This window comes from Arachis hypogaea, chromosome 7 (genome assembly GCF_003086295.3).
Source record: "Arachis hypogaea cultivar Tifrunner chromosome 7, arahy.Tifrunner.gnm2.J5K5, whole genome shotgun sequence".
In the NCBI taxonomy this organism is placed as follows: Eukaryota; Viridiplantae; Streptophyta; class Magnoliopsida; order Fabales; family Fabaceae; genus Arachis; species Arachis hypogaea.
The window spans coordinates 75,878,964-75,897,190 of record NC_092042.1 but is presented as its reverse complement, the minus strand read 5'-3'; the positions used below and the strand labels follow the sequence as shown (position 1 = coordinate 75,897,190).

General features: G+C 29.8%; 1 protein-coding gene across 1 annotated transcript; it reads right to left on the bottom strand.

Moving 5' to 3' along the window:
* Window positions 1-2,862: 2,862 nt before the first annotated feature.
* Window positions 2,863-5,938, bottom strand: LOC112703502 (F-box/FBD/LRR-repeat protein At3g14710). The gene is made up of 4 exons (XM_025754978.2): window positions 5,807-5,938; window positions 4,301-5,299; window positions 3,492-3,626; window positions 2,863-3,323 (listed from the first exon to the last, which is right to left on the bottom strand). Exons 2-4 carry the CDS (start codon window positions 5,279-5,281, stop codon window positions 3,030-3,032), a joined length of 1,410 nt encoding a protein of 469 aa, XP_025610763.1. The 5' UTR covers window positions 5,282-5,299; window positions 5,807-5,938; the 3' UTR covers window positions 2,863-3,029.
* Window positions 5,939-18,227: the final 12,289 nt, after the last annotated feature.

The window sequence follows — 18,227 nt, the reverse complement described above, 5'->3', positions numbered from 1 at the left end:
CATTGTTCCTATCCCTCCAAATCTACCAAAAGGCCGCTGCAAAGACAAACTCATTTTTGTTGAGATTAAAACGAATTCAAGACACAAAATCCAAATTAGAGTAGCGGTCATTCCCAAATTTAAGTTAATCTAAATCTGACGAACTTTTTGGCAAATTCTAAAGTAGTGGTTAATATCCTCTAGAGCAAGATAATATTTCTGACAAAAATCAAAAGTAGAGTATAATTATAGTAGAATGTTAAATTTGATTTTAGAAGCATGACTAAGAAGTTAATATATGAAATTCATGTAAAAGAAAGGAGTATGTCTATGGTGTAACTTGATCAAGATAAAAAGAATAAAATATTAGCTAAGATTGAGGGTTAAAAATTACTAACATGATCAATAATCATAATATGATAATTATCAAAAATAAATGTAATTTGTCCACTTCTATAAATTAAAAATAGTCAGTTAGTCTAACTAATCCTAATTCAAATGTCATGACGTACTTACTAATTGAATTTCAATTTAGTAAAAGGTTATTAGTGTCAGAAGAAAGAAAATTAATTAATATCTCTTGATTATCAATGAATATACACATTAATGATTGAAGATCACTCATATTCCTAATCCAAGTCAATAATAAAAATCTAACCTATAATAATTAAGTCAAATATTTTATCAAATAGTTAGAGTGCATAAATATAAAATTTTATAAAAAGATAAGAAATAGTAAAAACTATGAGATCAAATTCAACATAAAGAATGTATTTATATTTTCAATTAGTCAAAGATTTATTTATATTCGAATTAAAAAGTTAGAAATTTATTTATCTTTTCTATTTAAATAACCCAAATAACTATAAGATTATTCATGGTATTTGTGTAATTTATAAAAGATAAAATTTACAATAAAAAAAAATTTATGTTATTGGTATAATTTGGCTTTATTTCAGAATTTGTAATTTGGATTTTATTTTTAAATAATAGAATCAACACTTTAGAATTAATCATTATTAAAGGCGATAAATATTTTATGATTGAAAATTATAGCTAATATAGTGTATTGTGAATGATATTTTTTATAATTGATAAAAATGTCAAACCAATGAAGAAAAGGTTAAATAAAATTGGATAGTTAATCTTTTTATTTAAAATCTTTTATTAATTATATATATTAGGTATAAAAATGAAAAAAATGTTTGAAATAAATTCAATTAAAAAATAATACTGAATAAGTACAAAATAGCTAAGAGGAGGTGAATTGATAATTAAAGATGAATAATATTAGCTAATTTTTGTAATATTAAAACAAGAAAAATGAAATAAATTAAATATGAACTAATTAAATAGGAGAAAAAATTGAAGGAATTGAAATAAACCAAATATGACGCAAGTTTTTTACTTTCTCATATGACTAAAACATATTGTAAAGGAGTTGAATTGTATTTTTTGGTCTAATTAAGAATCAAAGACAATGTATATTTTAAATACATAACAATTTTTTAATTTTTTATTTCAAATTTATTCACTCATGTAAGTATTTTAGTTAATTACGAATTGAAAAAAAAAACTTCAAGTCAATTTCACCACAGTCAAACCCAAGATCCATTTACATATAAACATTACATAATTAGACTTTTCTTATAAATTTCTCTTTGTTTATGTTTTTAGTCATTTTAATACATGTACCAGTATATAAATTAAATACTATTAGAATTTAAAAGTTTTTAACAGATTAATAAAAAAATAGTTAAATAAGTATGTAAATAATTAAAAATATGCCAATTTTTAAATGTACCTAATAATTGAATAAATAAAATGTTATTATTATTAACAATTTTAAGCATTATGTATATACAACACAATGTAAATATATGAATAAATAAATTTGCAAGTAATTAAAAGGGATACAAAATCATGGATAGAGAAATGGTAATAAATTGAATTAGAATATAAACAATGCTATATAGCTATTAGTAAATATTATTATTTTTTATGAATAATAATTTGTATCTATATTTATAGATATTTTATATATAGAAGCATATAATTTATACTTATATTTAATTATTCATTAGAATTTTACACACATAAATTAATATAGTTTGTATCTATATTTTTTAAAATTTGTATATATAAATTAATAAAATTTATTTATTAAAGGTAATTTAATATTTGTACTGATTAAATAATAATCAAAACTATTAAAAATTGTTAACCTAAGAAATTTCTCTTAAAATATTAATTTATAAAATAAATTAAAGAAAGTCACACATAACTCTTTTTTATTTTTGAGTTATACAAGAAAAAAACCTCTCTTTGATATATAATATATGAAATTAGGCACTAAATTTCTCCATTAATTAAAAAACGCATATGTTTTAATTTTTTAAAAAATAATTATATCAATTAAAATTAAATTCATATTTTAGTTAATTAATATTTTTTTTTGTCTTAGCTAATTAATATTGTTATTGATATTAAAACTCTTTCTTTATTTTTTTTTGCAGGACCTGGTAAGAGAAAAAAAAAACAATTTAAGAAATCAAGGACTTACCAAGCTGCTTCTTCACTATAAAAATAAAATTTTACACGTGTTGCAAGAAGAGAGATGTAATGAAAATATCTGTAAACTTAAATCTGTATAGTATAATTCACCTTTATATTATTTTATTTAGCTAAATTAATTTCTTTCTGATAATCTAAATTTAACATGTAACTTTTGACATTAAAAAATAATAAAATTTACATTTATAATCTAATAATCTTCAATGGCTTTCAAAAAGAATAAGCACGGAGAAACATAAAAGCAATATTTTTACTAATATTTTGTTAATCATTTTTCAACAAAGTTAAACATAACCAATTCCAGTGAAATACTACTGCTAAATTCTAATAGTTGCCAAATAGTAAAATGGTCTTAATCACACCATTTAAATGAGATACGGTGGACCCAAAAAACCCATTTAGACATAGCACTAATAACATGTGTGCTTTAATGAAGTACCTTACCATAAAAGCTAAACCAAAATGTAATTACAAACTTATCTAACACCTCGAAGAGATGAGAATTCAACAAAAGCAAAACTAAAAGGTTTCTTGAAAGAGAACAGCTTCTCTTTAAATTCTTCAATGGCATTAAAATTGCCTAACCAGGAAGGAACAGAGAAACTCATCCTCTTCAGGACCAAACCATTTTCCATCACAAATTTAGCTAACCACAACTCATGCTCAAGTCCATGTACTTCTCCGAATTTCACAACCTCCAAGGTATTTTGCAAACACTCAGGCACATCAGCAGAGCTAAAAAGCTCTTTGTCAAATTTAGATTTTAGTCCCTGATGATGATCAATCATTAAACAAAGTCCAGATGAGAATCAAAGTAAAATTGATAAACCAAACATTTTCTCAAATTGATAAAATCTATTATTTAGGGGCTGCATAATCACTGTGATACTTATGAGTATAGAATAGTGTCTCTAATTTTAATTAAAATAATTATCAACCTTTAAAATTAAAGTCTTGAGAATTGGTGACTTGAGAAGTATGCCCAACAAAATTTCACCAGCAACTAAGCCAAGCTCCAGATGCTTCAACATTCCAAATGAAGGAAATATTGGCCCTGTTGATGGTGGCAAAACCTGCATGACAAATAAAGAATCTCAATTTGTATGAAACTTATGATATAAAAATAAGATGGAATAATAAATCTTTGTCTAGAACAAACAAATGTATAAAAGCATATATTTCTCCTAATGCTAGCAAGCTGAATTAATACTCATGCATGTTACTATTTTATAAATAATAACATAATTGATTTCTAATTAATCAGTAAAGTGTTACTATCTAGTATCTAATACAATTGGTATAGGAAACTACAATTTGATATCAGGAAGTTCTCAATTGAAGCATATTTTATTGCTTGTTTGGTTTTATGGTATCAATCATAAACTCCCATTTAGAGTAGGTGACATGATTCTTAAACTTTTTTGATTAATTTCAATCAAACATTTGCATCTAAACCCCTGCTTGAGAAGTGTAAAGAGGCCATAAAATGTAGCTCTATTTTGGAAAACTAGTTTCATGGTAAGTTTCAAATGCATGATACTTATTAACCAAAATCAATTGCAAGTTTCTTAACATAAAATCTAATACAAAACAAGCTTTTGCTCCAGCTCATGTTCACAAAATCATTTCCAAACAAAATAATATTTTACAAAAGAAACTACAAAGATATACTATATAACATGCTAATATGGCTTTCATGTCAAGTTGTCAACACTAAGTTAAAAGAGGTTTTTGAGAAGAAGCCTACCTCAGAACCCTCAAATTTGATATACTTCACTTGATTTAATTGTTTGAGAAGTAGAAAAGCATGAAGTCCTGTTTGTGTGTCCTTCTCACATTTCCACAGAGTGATATCAGCAAAAGCATTATGAGCAGACAGTGGATCTACCAGTGTAATACACTGTGATATAAAACCATAAGCACAGTATCTGAATCTTTTCAAATGTGAAGCAGAAACATAGATCGGGCAGCTACTTGGCTTATAAGATGCAGATTCAGCTTCTTGTTTCATGAAAAAGCTTTCAAGTAGAGGCATTTTGAAAGTAACACGAATTGCATGTAACCAAGTGCAACTCACTACCTCAAAATTCTGAAGAGCTGGGAAATCAAAAGTCAAATCCTTTGAATATTTGTAGTCAAGGGTGAATCTAATCCCAACTAACTTCAATGATTTTAGGCATCCCAAGGAAACATAATTGGTTGGAACTTTTATGGCAGCAAAACTGTGCATATTAAGCACCAATTCTTCCAACAAGTTGGAGTCAACAAGGGAAAGGGTGGTAAGAGAGGAAAAGGGGAGCTCCATTTGAGAATTGATGCTAAGTTTTTTCAATCTCCTATTTAAAGCATTAGAGATCCAACTGTTAAGAAGAGACACATCATATTTGTTATTATTGTGACCAATTGAAAGATTGAAGGAATCCAAGGTTGGTGATTTGGTAAGAAGAAGTGTCCTATACACAAAGTTCATAAAATGTAGTTTCCCTCCAACCTTTTTCTTGGGAGAAAAGTAAACACTGTCATCTAAATTCAAATTAGTGATGATTATCCAAAGGTGATTCCATTTCTTTGACAGCACGCTTGTTCGAACAGCATCTTTGGTGGGAAGAAGCGACAGTATCCGACTTATGAGGACCTCAGGTAGGTTGCTGATCATGTCTTCATCTTCATTCAGCTTCTGTCTCTTCAGAAATGGCTTATGCTCACGAGTGGTAGATGATCCAAACATTTTGTCTGCAATAACTTCCTACAAGTAAATTACAATTTACAAGTTGGTCATTGCACTATCAATCACTACACCTAACAAACGCTTTACAAGATTCATCTTTTTTTTTTTTTATAAAAAAAAAAGCAAACTTTCATTTGATCATGATAAATAAGTAACTTTTCTATTCATTTCAACTTTCAAATTCTAGGGTAAGAGAATAATCTCAACTCTTTTATCAACTCCTTTGCAGACACATATCCAATTACAAAAGAAAAAAAAGGAAACTGAGCAGAAAAATAGACATAACTTTGAAAAACTAACTTTGCCCTAATCTTATTTTTTAAAGAACTACCTCTGCCCTAATCTCTCGTCAGGTGTCTACGTTTGAAATAAGTAATAACTAATAAAAGCAAAAAGATTAGAAGAAAAAACTATATAATGTGATGAAAGGGACAGAACCTGAAACAAAAGTCTCTAAAAAGTAGATTACGACAGAAAGACAATCTTGCAATGACTAAAAAAACAAGAAAGAAAGAAAGAGCTCACCTTTGAGTAACAAGATATAAAATCAGGGGAAGTTCTTTCTTTTCTTCTAGTGTTCACCAGAAGTCATAATGTTGAGAAAATCAAAGTTATGAGAGCGATCTCTTGAGGTGTAATAGCTAAGCAGTAACGGTGTTTGTGCTTGAAGGTCTAAATAGGATAATCCATGATCCATTATGGGCTATGGCACTAAAGCACTCTCGCGCCATTTTTTCATTTCCCTTCCCGCCACCCATTCCCTCTTTCTCTTGGTCGTTCCAACTGCCCATTACTACTTTTATTTTTTTATTGTTTTCAGGGTGTACTTTGGAGATTTTTTGTTTAAAAGAGTTTTACCCAAATGGTAAACTATTAAAATGTATTACTGTTAGGTTTAGATAAACTTTTTGTCACTGTTAACAAATTATGATAGGTGCATTTTAGAAGTTAGAGAAATATTATAGACCAATTTAGTTGACAAAAAAATTGTACATATATCATTACTTTTGATTTTTATAAGATATTTTTAGGTCTTTAATTTATAAAATTCAAAAGTTAAAATTGTATCTATATGATTTTATATCTGTAGTTGTTCATGTTATATCCAACACTAATCCATGTCACAAGTTAAAAATTTTTTGTGCTTTTTTCTGTTTAGATGATATTTAGATGTCATTATATTTGTTCTTAAATTGTTGATTTGTAAGTCGCTCACTTTTTTTACTGGGACCTTTGTGAGTTTGAAATATTAAAAAAAAAACAAAGTCAGAAGTTAGTTAATCACTATTTAATAACGTTGTAATAAAAAAAAAAACAATTTCCTTTTTGAAAACATTAATCGAATTTGATAAGGCGAAGGGGATGAAAATTAAGGGGAAAAAAGGTTACAAGAACTAAAATTAGAAAGAAAGAAAAAATCATGTATGTAGAAACCTACACTACAAGAAAAACGGCTTATGGCCACGCTTTTTTTGCCACGCTTTAAAAATATGGCAAAAAATAGTTAATGGTCACGCTTTTGTGAGGGTGACAATTGAATAGAGATTTGGGCATCTTTTTTTTGCCACGCTTCAAAAACGTGGCGAAAAGGGTCAACGACCACGCTTTTGGAAGGGTGGCAATTGATTAGAGAAACGACCACGTTTTTTTTTGCCACGTTTCAAAAGCGTGGCCATAGAGAGAAACAGGGACGCTTTAAAAGCGTGGCGACAAGGTTTCATTACGGCCACGCTTACAAAACGCGTCCATATCCTGGTACTCTTTTGGCACGCTTTAAAAGCGTGGCCAAAAGCTTTTTTTTAAAAAAACCCTAAGACCCGGTCCCCAACCCAATTGACGCTCTTTCAACCCGGTCCCCAACCCTAATCGAGCTACGCTAATCGAGCTCACATCCCTTGGTCACTCTTTCACCCTTGCTACCCTAATCGAGCTCACATCCCCGTCGTCAGCAGCACCACCTTCGCTGCACTGTTAGCCTCCGCTCCCTCTCCGCCTCGTCTCCTCATCGCCGTTACCAGCATCCTTATCGTCAGCGTCAGCGTGAGCGCCACCTCTTTTAACCGATTCCTTCCAAAAGCGAATACGACAAGGGACAATGTGGGAAGATATCGGAGCTCAGAGGCGGCAACTGTTTTTCGCGTCTCTTGCTTGATGTCAATGTCGGTCTTGCCCTTGTTGAAGGAATCGTTGCTTTCGTTGCGTTGTTTCATGTTCTTCTCCTCTTTCTTTCATGTTTCAATTCGCGCCGGCAGTGCATTTGGAAATTTTAGGGGTTTTTTAATGTTGTGCACAATTTGGGGGAGGTTTTGGTGGGGAACGAAAATTGAAAAATAACGATGAAAAGAAGATAGGTGATTGGCGTAATTTGAAAATTTGGGGAATTTGTGAGAAGATATTCATATTTCGAAACTTGCATTTTGAATTTTGATATTTTAGCTGTTATATTGTTTTACAATCCCTAAACTGTAGCCTACTTTTTTTTCTTGCCCTAAGAAAATTTTTTCTATATATGAATTCGGTAGCTTCATTAGCTAATAAACAAATTAGCTAAGGTTCTTGAAACCTAATAAAAATTGTTTTGAAAGATATCAAAACCGGGTTAGTGTGATCTTAGCTTGTTGTTTGAAGATATATATGAATCTGTAAAGGCATGTCTTCTGATTTGCATTTTAATCTTTACAATGATGGTTGCCCAATATATATTATTATTATAATATTTTTAATGTTATTCAATAAAATATATACATTAGTAGCGAGCTATAACTAAAATAATATAGTGTTTTTATTCTCATCTAAAAGTCTCATATTTGAGTCTTATTCCTAACTTTAGAATAAAAAAATTGTATATACATTATTTTAGATTAATTGATTTTTTGTTTGTGTTTGAACCGTATATAATTTAGGAAAAGCAATCATATTTAAAAGACCAATATTAAGGATTCCTTACGTATCAAAAGGATAAAGTATATTTTTTGTCTTTGATATTTTTAATTTTCTTCAAAGATAGTCCTAACATTTAACTGTATTCAATTTTATTTCTAACGTTTTCACTTTACATCAAAATTACCTCTCAATCTTAACATCATATAAAATGTTAAAGATACAATTAAAAATATTTAGAGATAGTTTTTGTAGCGACCCTCAATTTTATGTCAATAATATTATAACTATTTGATTTACCTATTTTCGATTTTACCTGTCCGTTTTACGAATATCCATGCGAGTGTGACACGATTTTCTGTTTATCGTTTTTGTTTAGCTTGTCCTTCAAGGCTCCTAGATATGATTCCATCCAACTATATTTATGTACATTTCCTTTTCTTTTAGAGGTCGTAATACCTTGCCACCTCTGCTTTACGACTTAAGCGTAAGGCTCTGTGTGGTAGGGTGTTACAATATGGTATCAGAGCAGTTCATTCCTGTATAGCCTGAGGGATGGATTGATTATGCTTCTGGGCATACTCTGGGTGTGTGTATGTGCTATTAGGATATCTGATTGATATATGTGGCATAAATGTTCATGAGCATGTATTTGGAACTTGAAGCATTAGACTTGCGATATTGTGACTGATCAACTTGATATCACTTGTTTGGTGTGAACAGGGACCAAATGTCGTCTCGTGGATCCGAACGAGGTATTCGGAGAGGAAATTCTGTGGTTGAACCATTGTAAGGACGTCGAGGTGGAAACTCTAGTGCTATTACAAGTAACGTAAGTCGATACTATAGGTCAATGACCCTTACTGACTTCCTCAAGAGTGGTCCACCTCGGTTTAACGGAAATGCCAACGCCCTGGAGGCTGATCAGTGGTTTCGAGAAGTGGAGAAGTTTTTGTACACTCAGCACGTTCCTGAAGTAGTCAGTGGAGATAGTGACTCATATGTTGGAGGGAGATGCTCAGAATTGGTGGCAAGAGTTATGTCATACCTTGCAGGTGGAGTTAACGGATGTCCCTTGGAATAGATTCAAGACAGAGTTTTACGGGAGATATTTCTTGCATGCGTTTCACACTGCAAAGGAATTGGAGTTAATGCAGCTGAAGTAAAAAGATATGTCCGTTGCTGACTATACCTGTGAATTCGACAACCTGTGCCGTTTCTCAAAAACTTGTCAAGGAAATCCAGCCGATTATGAGGAATGGAAGTGTGCTCAGTATGAGAAAGGACTAAAGAGAGATATCTTTAATTACGTGTATCCACAAAAGCTAACAAATTTCACTGAGTTGGTTAAGAAGAGTCAGCTCGCAGAAGATTGCTCCATGAAGTGGACACTGCTACAAGAAGTCTTTGGTGAGACTACTCCAGAGGAGCCAGACAGGGCCGGACTGGGAATGTGCTTTCGATGTGGAGCACCGAGACACATGTCTAGGGATTGTCCGCGTGGGAGAGCCGCAAATGCGGGTTGGCCACGACAAGATCGAGGTAAGTATGATACCGAACGCGTAGGACAGATTTGTTCTGTGTAGAGCTAGGACCCCGCTTTCGTTTAGGTTACATAACCGGATATGGAAGTTTAGGACTGGAAAGACTGGACGTAGTTTTGGACTTGGATATGGACCAGGAATTTAGGCCGATAGAAATATCTCTTTGATAACCGGTTAGGTGTCGAGAGAAAGAGTAAGTTGTGATAGATTCAGTGTCAGAAGTTGAACCAGTTTTGATAGTATTACGTATGATGACACCATTAGAATCGGCAGAACTTAGGAGCTAGATGAAGCGAGTATTAGAAGTGATAAACCTGTCGTTCTAATACCAGCCTGCCTTATAACCCTTCTGCATCGAGCCTATCTTGTATCTTCCGCTTTGCATAGATTTTTAAGCCATAAGAATATCCTGGATTTGCAAACTAAACATGTCAAATCTTTCTGTTTTTCTTTGAAATGTTTAAAAAGGGAAGTTAGTATGAATCTCTTCCATCTTATAGTTGGGTTAGAGATAAGCTAATTTTTTTAGTTGGGTCCCTATACAATTAAGCCAATTACTACTAAGAGAGACCTAATTGAAAAAAAATTGGTGCAGGGACCCAATTAAAAGAAAAAAAAAGTATAGGGACCTAATTGAAAATTTTGTGAAACTATAGGGACCAACAGAGTAATTAAACCTAAATTATTTTTGTCTCTAGACATACCTGCACAAACCCTGCCAAAAAATTTTGTTTTCTCTAATATCTTTAATCATCAAATCCAGCTTTGCCTTGAATGTCCTGCATACTATGCCAGGTCTATCTTCTGCATTTAATTTCCTATTCTTAAGAAGTCTTCTACCTCGGGCCATTTAGGATTGCATGTGAATGGAATGAATAGGTCTGGATAACTGACAGCCTTACATATTGCCATTGCATCCTGGTCAATCTGGATCATATATCTTGGACCACCTGTGAATGATGATGGTAATAAATATGTTCGCCACGCGATGATAGTATTGTTTCCCCGGATAAAACTGCTTCCTTTATACTCTTGTACATCTCACATCTGAGTTTCTCTTGATCAAGTTGTATATAATTTAAGCGAGATGATTCAATCATCGAGAACCCGTCAACCAAGAATTACTAGAATAGTCGCCTAGAATATAACAAAGGTGATCCATCAGCTAACCTTTCTTGTATCCTGAATGCAAAGAATTCTCTCAATGAAACCTCTTCCTTGTAACCATCCTCTCCAAATGGAAATAACAATGGGTATTGTAATCCCAAATAAGCAGGATTCAGTTGATTAATCCTTTGTAACCTTCAACTTTGTGTCTCTACCATAATATCCCTATCAGTTTTATCTATGTCAAAGTCACTCACAATCAATGCAGCTACCTCATCCGTGTTAGGTAGGTTGTATCGCTTACCATCCTTCCCCCTTTTACCCAACAGCTTGAGCTTTATTGTATTATTAAACTCTCTTACGAGTGAGTCTCTAACTATGTGAAATGCCTTCACCAATACATTGTTATCGTCAAGCATTTGTTTCAATTCTCTGACAATATCTTTATGTATCTCTTTGTGCTGTTCACGCCTATTTACGACAATAGAATTTGTACAACCAGAATTTATTAAGATCATTGTAATTCAAAAACTTCCAACTGTTACTTCAAATCCTAAATCTATTCTATAAAGAAATAACCCTAAAACTTATCGAATAGCTGCCATACAATTTTTAATCTCATTCTGAGTATCAAATACATACAGTTGGACAAATTTTGCAACATTCTCCTCAAGAGGAATCAGATTACCCATTAGATGGTAATTCTCTTCACAAAGGATAAATGTTGGTGGCCCTCTTACTTGACTTATGCCATGGTCTATTTTTGCACCCATTGATGTAAATTGAAACATGCTATTGTAAGCTCTGATGTTATCCCGAAAATGCTTGCTCTTAGGGATATTAACAAATCATACAACACTCTCGTGGCCTCTTGTAATTGAGGAAGTAGAACCTTTTCTCTTTTACAACATAATGTGAATTTTGGTTCTGTTGTGTTGTAACTTTTGTTTGACCTTTTAGCATACCAATAAAGAGCATTGCAATGTTCACATTCATACATTGCATATCCAATGTTCACATACCCTGCATATTGATCAACAAAATCAAATAATGGGATTGAGAAATTTCTTTCTACCTAAAATTTTCATTAAAAAGACTCTATGTTTAAGTCAATTAAGTAATCTCATACCCTTATTAGTCGTTCAGTAGACTTAATGTGTGTGTTAGATCTGTGTGACGCCTTCTTGCCTACATCGTGAAGTTAACTCTTGATAATCAATGGTGCAAAAAGTAACCTACTTAGTCGTAAATTGATTGACTTAACAACCAAGAAATTGAATGGTAAGAACCTAAGGTTCCAATAGTGAAAATACAAAATTATGCAATTTGATTAGCAAAATTGTTAGATTTATAAAACCGTAACCCGCAATAATCATCCCCTCGACAAAATCATAACATACCACTATTTTGCTTGCAAGAGTCTTTGTCGGCTTTCATAGATCTTTGTCTTCGAGTCCTTGCTGAACCTAACATAAAAAGAACCCATCGTGACTTTTTAATGAATTCATACGTTTTGATTTGATTCTGTAATTAAGTTTTCACTTTAAGTAGTATTATGTAAGAATAAAAATTATTTAAACTCTATACTCCTATTTTCTTTTGTAGTCTATGTCGCTCCACCTTTGTCAACTACTTTATTTTTTCCAACAATTGTGCAATTAGTGGTAAACAATAAAGTAGGCCACGCTTTTCTTACAGAATTTTGTCACTTCCTAACTTGGTAGTCAGATATCTTAACTAAATATTCTTGAATTCTTAATATAATGGACATGAGGGTGAATATAAATTCTTAGTAATGCACTAAACTAAAAATACCACACTACAACAAAGAATTCAGCACACTTTGCATGCGTTTGGAGATATCAGGACTCCTTTTTGCGTCAATTTGTTGCCTTCGATACCTTCTAGCCGATGTTGATTGATCTATTCCAAGGGTGATTGATAAGAACACATACACCATACTAAAATTAAAAGAAACCATGTTTACATTTGATTTTAAGAGGAATCATCAACTGTAATATAATACAATTATCAAGTAGAAAATAGTTATTATTCAGTGTATTTGCAACTCCATTAATCGCTTGGAATAGATCAAAATTTTAGATTTATCAATAATTAAGAAATACGAAATAAATAAATAAACGTATTTAAAAAGCCAAAAAAGTAAGTTATAATTTACTATAATTCTCAAATTATGACTCCACAAAAATATATATCTTTTTAATTTAAATTATTGATATAAAATAAAAAGCAATTCCTTCATTTTTTGATAATCTATTTCCGTCGACTAAGTTTTATTTATTAAAATTAATGGGGTCATTTTATAGTCACATTATTGAAGGAGGAGGAGAAAAATGGTTTAGATTTTGGCTAATGCTATGGTGTTGAAAGACATTTTTTCAGCAAATACTGAAATATGTTGTTGACATGTAGAGAGAGACACGTGTTTGTGTTCTTGGAACACACGCAAACAAAAATTGGATGGCAGCAGAAAGTGGTCAGAGTGAAGTGATAATTTGTAGAGAATGATTGACCAATTTTTATGATAATTAAATAGTGTTAAGCGTTAGTGATAATTATGTATTTGAGTTGAATGTGTTGTTTTGGACATGAACTTTTTGGTATAGTGGTGGATTTTGATTACTAAAATACCAATATTTTATACAAAAAAATATATTATAGAAAAGATAAATAATTATATTATATACTTTTTATATTAATAATAAATAATAATAAATCTGTTATGTTACTGTATAAATTATTTTTCATACTTTTTAAATTTAATTTTTCATGTTTAATATTAAATTATTTTATGCTGGTATTAAATAATAAAATTATTGTGATAAAGTACATATAACAAATAAAATATGATATTTTTTATTTTTATTATTATATTTTTTATGTTAATAATAAATTAAGTATTATATTTTTCAGATTTAGTATTATATTTTGTCTTAATAGTAGATAATTACGAAGAATTTATTTAGTTGTATTAATTTTTTTATTTTATTTAGAGAATCTGTTGTAAATGTCAGTGGTATTGAATTTTTTTCTCTTTTATTTAATAATTTAGATAAATTTATTGGTAATCAAAGTTATTTAATTAAATGTTATTAGGTTTGAATTTTTGCTTAATATACTACATGTGACAAGAATGAGAGTTTGTCATGATTATTAAAAGTTCATTTCTCTTCCTTCATATCATAACTCTCTTTTTCTTTGTTTAAGCTATATTATTATTATTATTATTATTATTATTATTATTATTATTATTATTATTATTATTATTATTATTATTATTATTATCTGAAAAAATAGATGAATTGATCACATTATCAGTTTGGTATAATTTGCCAAAAAAAGGCCCAAATATAATTAAAAAGATTAATCCAATTATTATCAAAATTAATATTAATTATTCATAATTTACCAATTTCATTGCGTAATTGTATTTCACTTCACTCTGATAATTTTCTACTTCCATCTAATTTTTGTCTGCGCATGTCCCAACAATATAAACACATGTCTTTCAGCACCGTAGCACAACCTTTAGATTTTATCACAAAATCACTAGCTACTCTATCATACTAAATAGAACTTATCTTTTCATACTTTTTACGAATGATTTAATTTACTTCCATAAGATTTATTTTTACTTTTTTTTCATATATTTAAATAGTTTAGAAACAAAGAAATTAAAGCAGGTAACTATGTATACAGTTTTTTTCCAATTACAAAGCACATTTTATATAATTGACATTTTTTTCCTTTCGGGGTTATAAATGTTGGTGGATTGATGCGTTTGTGACTTTTTGATAAATAGCTACTCATTAATCACTATACACATATTACATATCTATTACAATTTGATATTTTTCTAATGTAATACTAAAAAATTAATGAACTAACATTATTTTATCCTACTTTAATATTTATATTTGTATTAGGTATAACATTTAAAATTATGTATTTGTTATAGTTAAAATTATCTAAATAGTGAAGCAATAATTTGAAATTTAAAATAAAAAGGTTTAATAAAAAACAAAATAACTTTAAACTACTGCAAACTAATTGTATATTTCCTATCAAATATTTTTTTAGTAAAAATTTAAATATTCTAGAGTATTACCAACTCTATTAATTGCTTCACTTGTGAATAAAATAATGATGTAGGTATGTTTCATTGTGAATCCTAAGTGAAAAGATCATGATGCAACTTTTTTTTCTTTTCACTGTGCATATAACATGTAACAATTGTTATTCGATTAATTATGTAATAATTAAAAAAGATTGTACCTTCCATCAAACACACTTCCATGGTTTCTGTGGTGAATGAGCTTGTAGACATGGTTCTTGCAAGCAAAAAATTAGAGGCATGTAAAAATTTAGACACTTTCATTGCATCCATATAGTAGACAACATGATTGAGTTGGATGTTTTATTTATTATTCGTGATTAAATCAAACTTTCTTGGATGCGTGAGACTATGGTTTGTTTCTTTTAGCTAATATGAATGCTCTCTCAATCTTCACATGTCGTGTTGCCTCTATAGAGATCATTTTATGTTTAATATCAGTGTATACATCTAGCTATATACTTCAATCTATATTAGTTTTGTTATTGCTTTTTTACCTATTGATAGTGGACTTAGTGGCCATTGGTTTACTAATAAAATTGGTATAGAAACATTTCTCGTAATTTAGTTCTCACTTCTTCCGTTACATTGATCTTGATCTATAATATATCCATCAACTGCATATTCAATTAAATTTTTCTTGTCCTCAATATTAAAAGTTGTATGTTTAACTCCCAAAGTGTTTACTATACCTTTAACAATCAAACAACTTTTCAACGAGTTGTACATGTGGTAGCAACTAATAATTGCTGATATATATAAATATTCTTTTACCTAATAGGCTGGATACCATTTGTAGTCTCAATTTATTATTATCGTAACTTGTATTTTCTCTACTACAACTTGAAAATTTTGTTATGAATTAAGATGTCAATTAATGAAATAATAACTTATGTATAGAAAATTTCTTATAGTCTTATGGATAACCCATGATATTTATAATTTTTTTGTTCATAAACTAACTATAATCATGGTTATCAGTTGTATGCAACATATTTTGATGCTTCTAATGGAAAAGAAGGCTATTGAATCCTATCGTACATAGTATGGTACGATTACTTTGTTCGAAAGCAATGCCCACACACTTTCTTTTCTTAGTTATCTTGTTTACTCTTTCCATCCTAGCATGCTTTGTGTCATCTATTATCAAAATAAAATTTCATAGTCTAACATTCATAATTATGGAATTCTTTTCTATCAAATCCTTTATTTATGATAATTACCTCTTGATATAGTCATCTGCGACAGCACATTAGGCCTAAAAAACGGTGTGTCTTTTGTTGTTTGAATGCTGGATTTTTCAATAATGTCTACAATTCTTGTAATATTAGTTACTCTAAAATCAATGGTGAAGCTGTTATCCAAAATTCTATATAGTTACTCTTCTAAAACTCTCTGAAGACGTGATACCAATCCTATATTTTTTGTATTACATAGCTATAATTAGACCTATATTAGCCAAAAATTATTAACACAAAAAAACTGGTTATATTTAAATTATTTTTCAAACCTTCTATGATGGATAGATTTCAACTATCGATATAAAGTAGTCCTGTACTTATATGAATTTATACGGTTCTTACCTAAATGTGGAATGTCTTATCAATGTTGAAAAGTGACTACTAAAATTTTTTCTGCTATATTTTAAGTTTCTCCAGACCATGAAGTTACCTTTTATTACTCTGAATAGAGCTTTGTATGGCTCACAATTTCTGTGGTGACTTTGCTATATTTGTTGTCCAGCTTATGTGGTTTATCTTAAATTAATGAGCATAGTATTTTCGATATGTGTATATGCTTCTATATAAAACCCCTATTGATGCACATTTATTCTATTCTAGTCTAATAATATCTTTGATTTATATATTTTATAGATATAAATCATAATCCAATACATTCTCCATATATGTTGTCTTATTACATCCTTTTGACCACTTTAATTCGTTATCTAATAATTTATTTCATTACTTATTTTCAAAAAGAGAAACTCTATAACGTACTTTCTTTATAAGCAACTGTTGTATGAATTTTTTTCGAAGAAATGTAATAAATTAAGTCCATATGTGAATTTGTAAATTAATTTGCGATCAACTATTTTTAATCAATATTTCATGAACTTTCTGGTAGCATATACCATTTTATGACTCTGATTAAATAAATTTGTGTAGTCTCTATGGTAGCTTAGTGCATTTTTCTATATAATTGTCTTTCATAGTTAACATTGTGACTTATTTACATCTTATTTATTAATATTTATTTTAATTCGGTAATGTTAACTAACACCAGACTATTATATCACTACAAATCTATTTTATTTTTGTAAGTTACTGGTTAATTAGGTAAATAAGTGATATAATTACCTGCAAATAAGTCAATGATATATATAAATATATATATGTCATTGACCATTCATCCTATCGGTTTGATCAAAATACATTTAGCTAGAATATATCACAATTCATCTGTTTTATTCCTTTGTAACTCTATTTAGGTACATGGTATTTTTGTTTGCTTTTCTATCTATGAATAAGTATCAAAATATAATTTGTTGGGACACCTTTACTGCTTTGACTAATAAGCAGAATCTTCTTTTTTGATCAATATTATTTCATTATCAAAACCTGAATAAAATTATATAAACTATTTCTCCTTGAAAAATAATAATTATGGAGAACAACAAATAAGTTTACATTATATATATATGATATTCATAATTTATCCAATTTCTAACAGGGTTTAACCTGCTACTTCCATTTCACAAGGATGGGACTTACTTTACAATATTTCGTAATATCAAAAGAAACGTAACTTTTTAATAGAGTTAGGTACTAACTACATAAACTAATTTCATTCCAAAAAAATGGGGTTTACCTTACAACATTCATGGTATCAAAAGAAACAATAACTCCTAACAGACATAGGTACTAACTACATAAACTAAATTTTGGGACCATCAACAACTGTGAAAACATATGCCATCCATTTATAAACTAGGGATTAAGCAAACATTTTAGTTATAAACTAAACCATGAAGAGTCCTTCAAAGTGCTACGTGATTATTTTCACATTCACATGCTCTTGCCAAGTGCGGTGTACCATATTTTTCTTTCTTCCTTCCATGTACTTGAGTCTTGAAATTAAACATCCGTACCTTATGTGTCATTTAAATCCTTATGACTAATTCTAACCTCCATGATTGATATAATGTCTTACCAACAAACAATGTTGGAGTGTATGGAATACCAAATCTGGACACCCTCACCATCTTCTCCCACTCTAG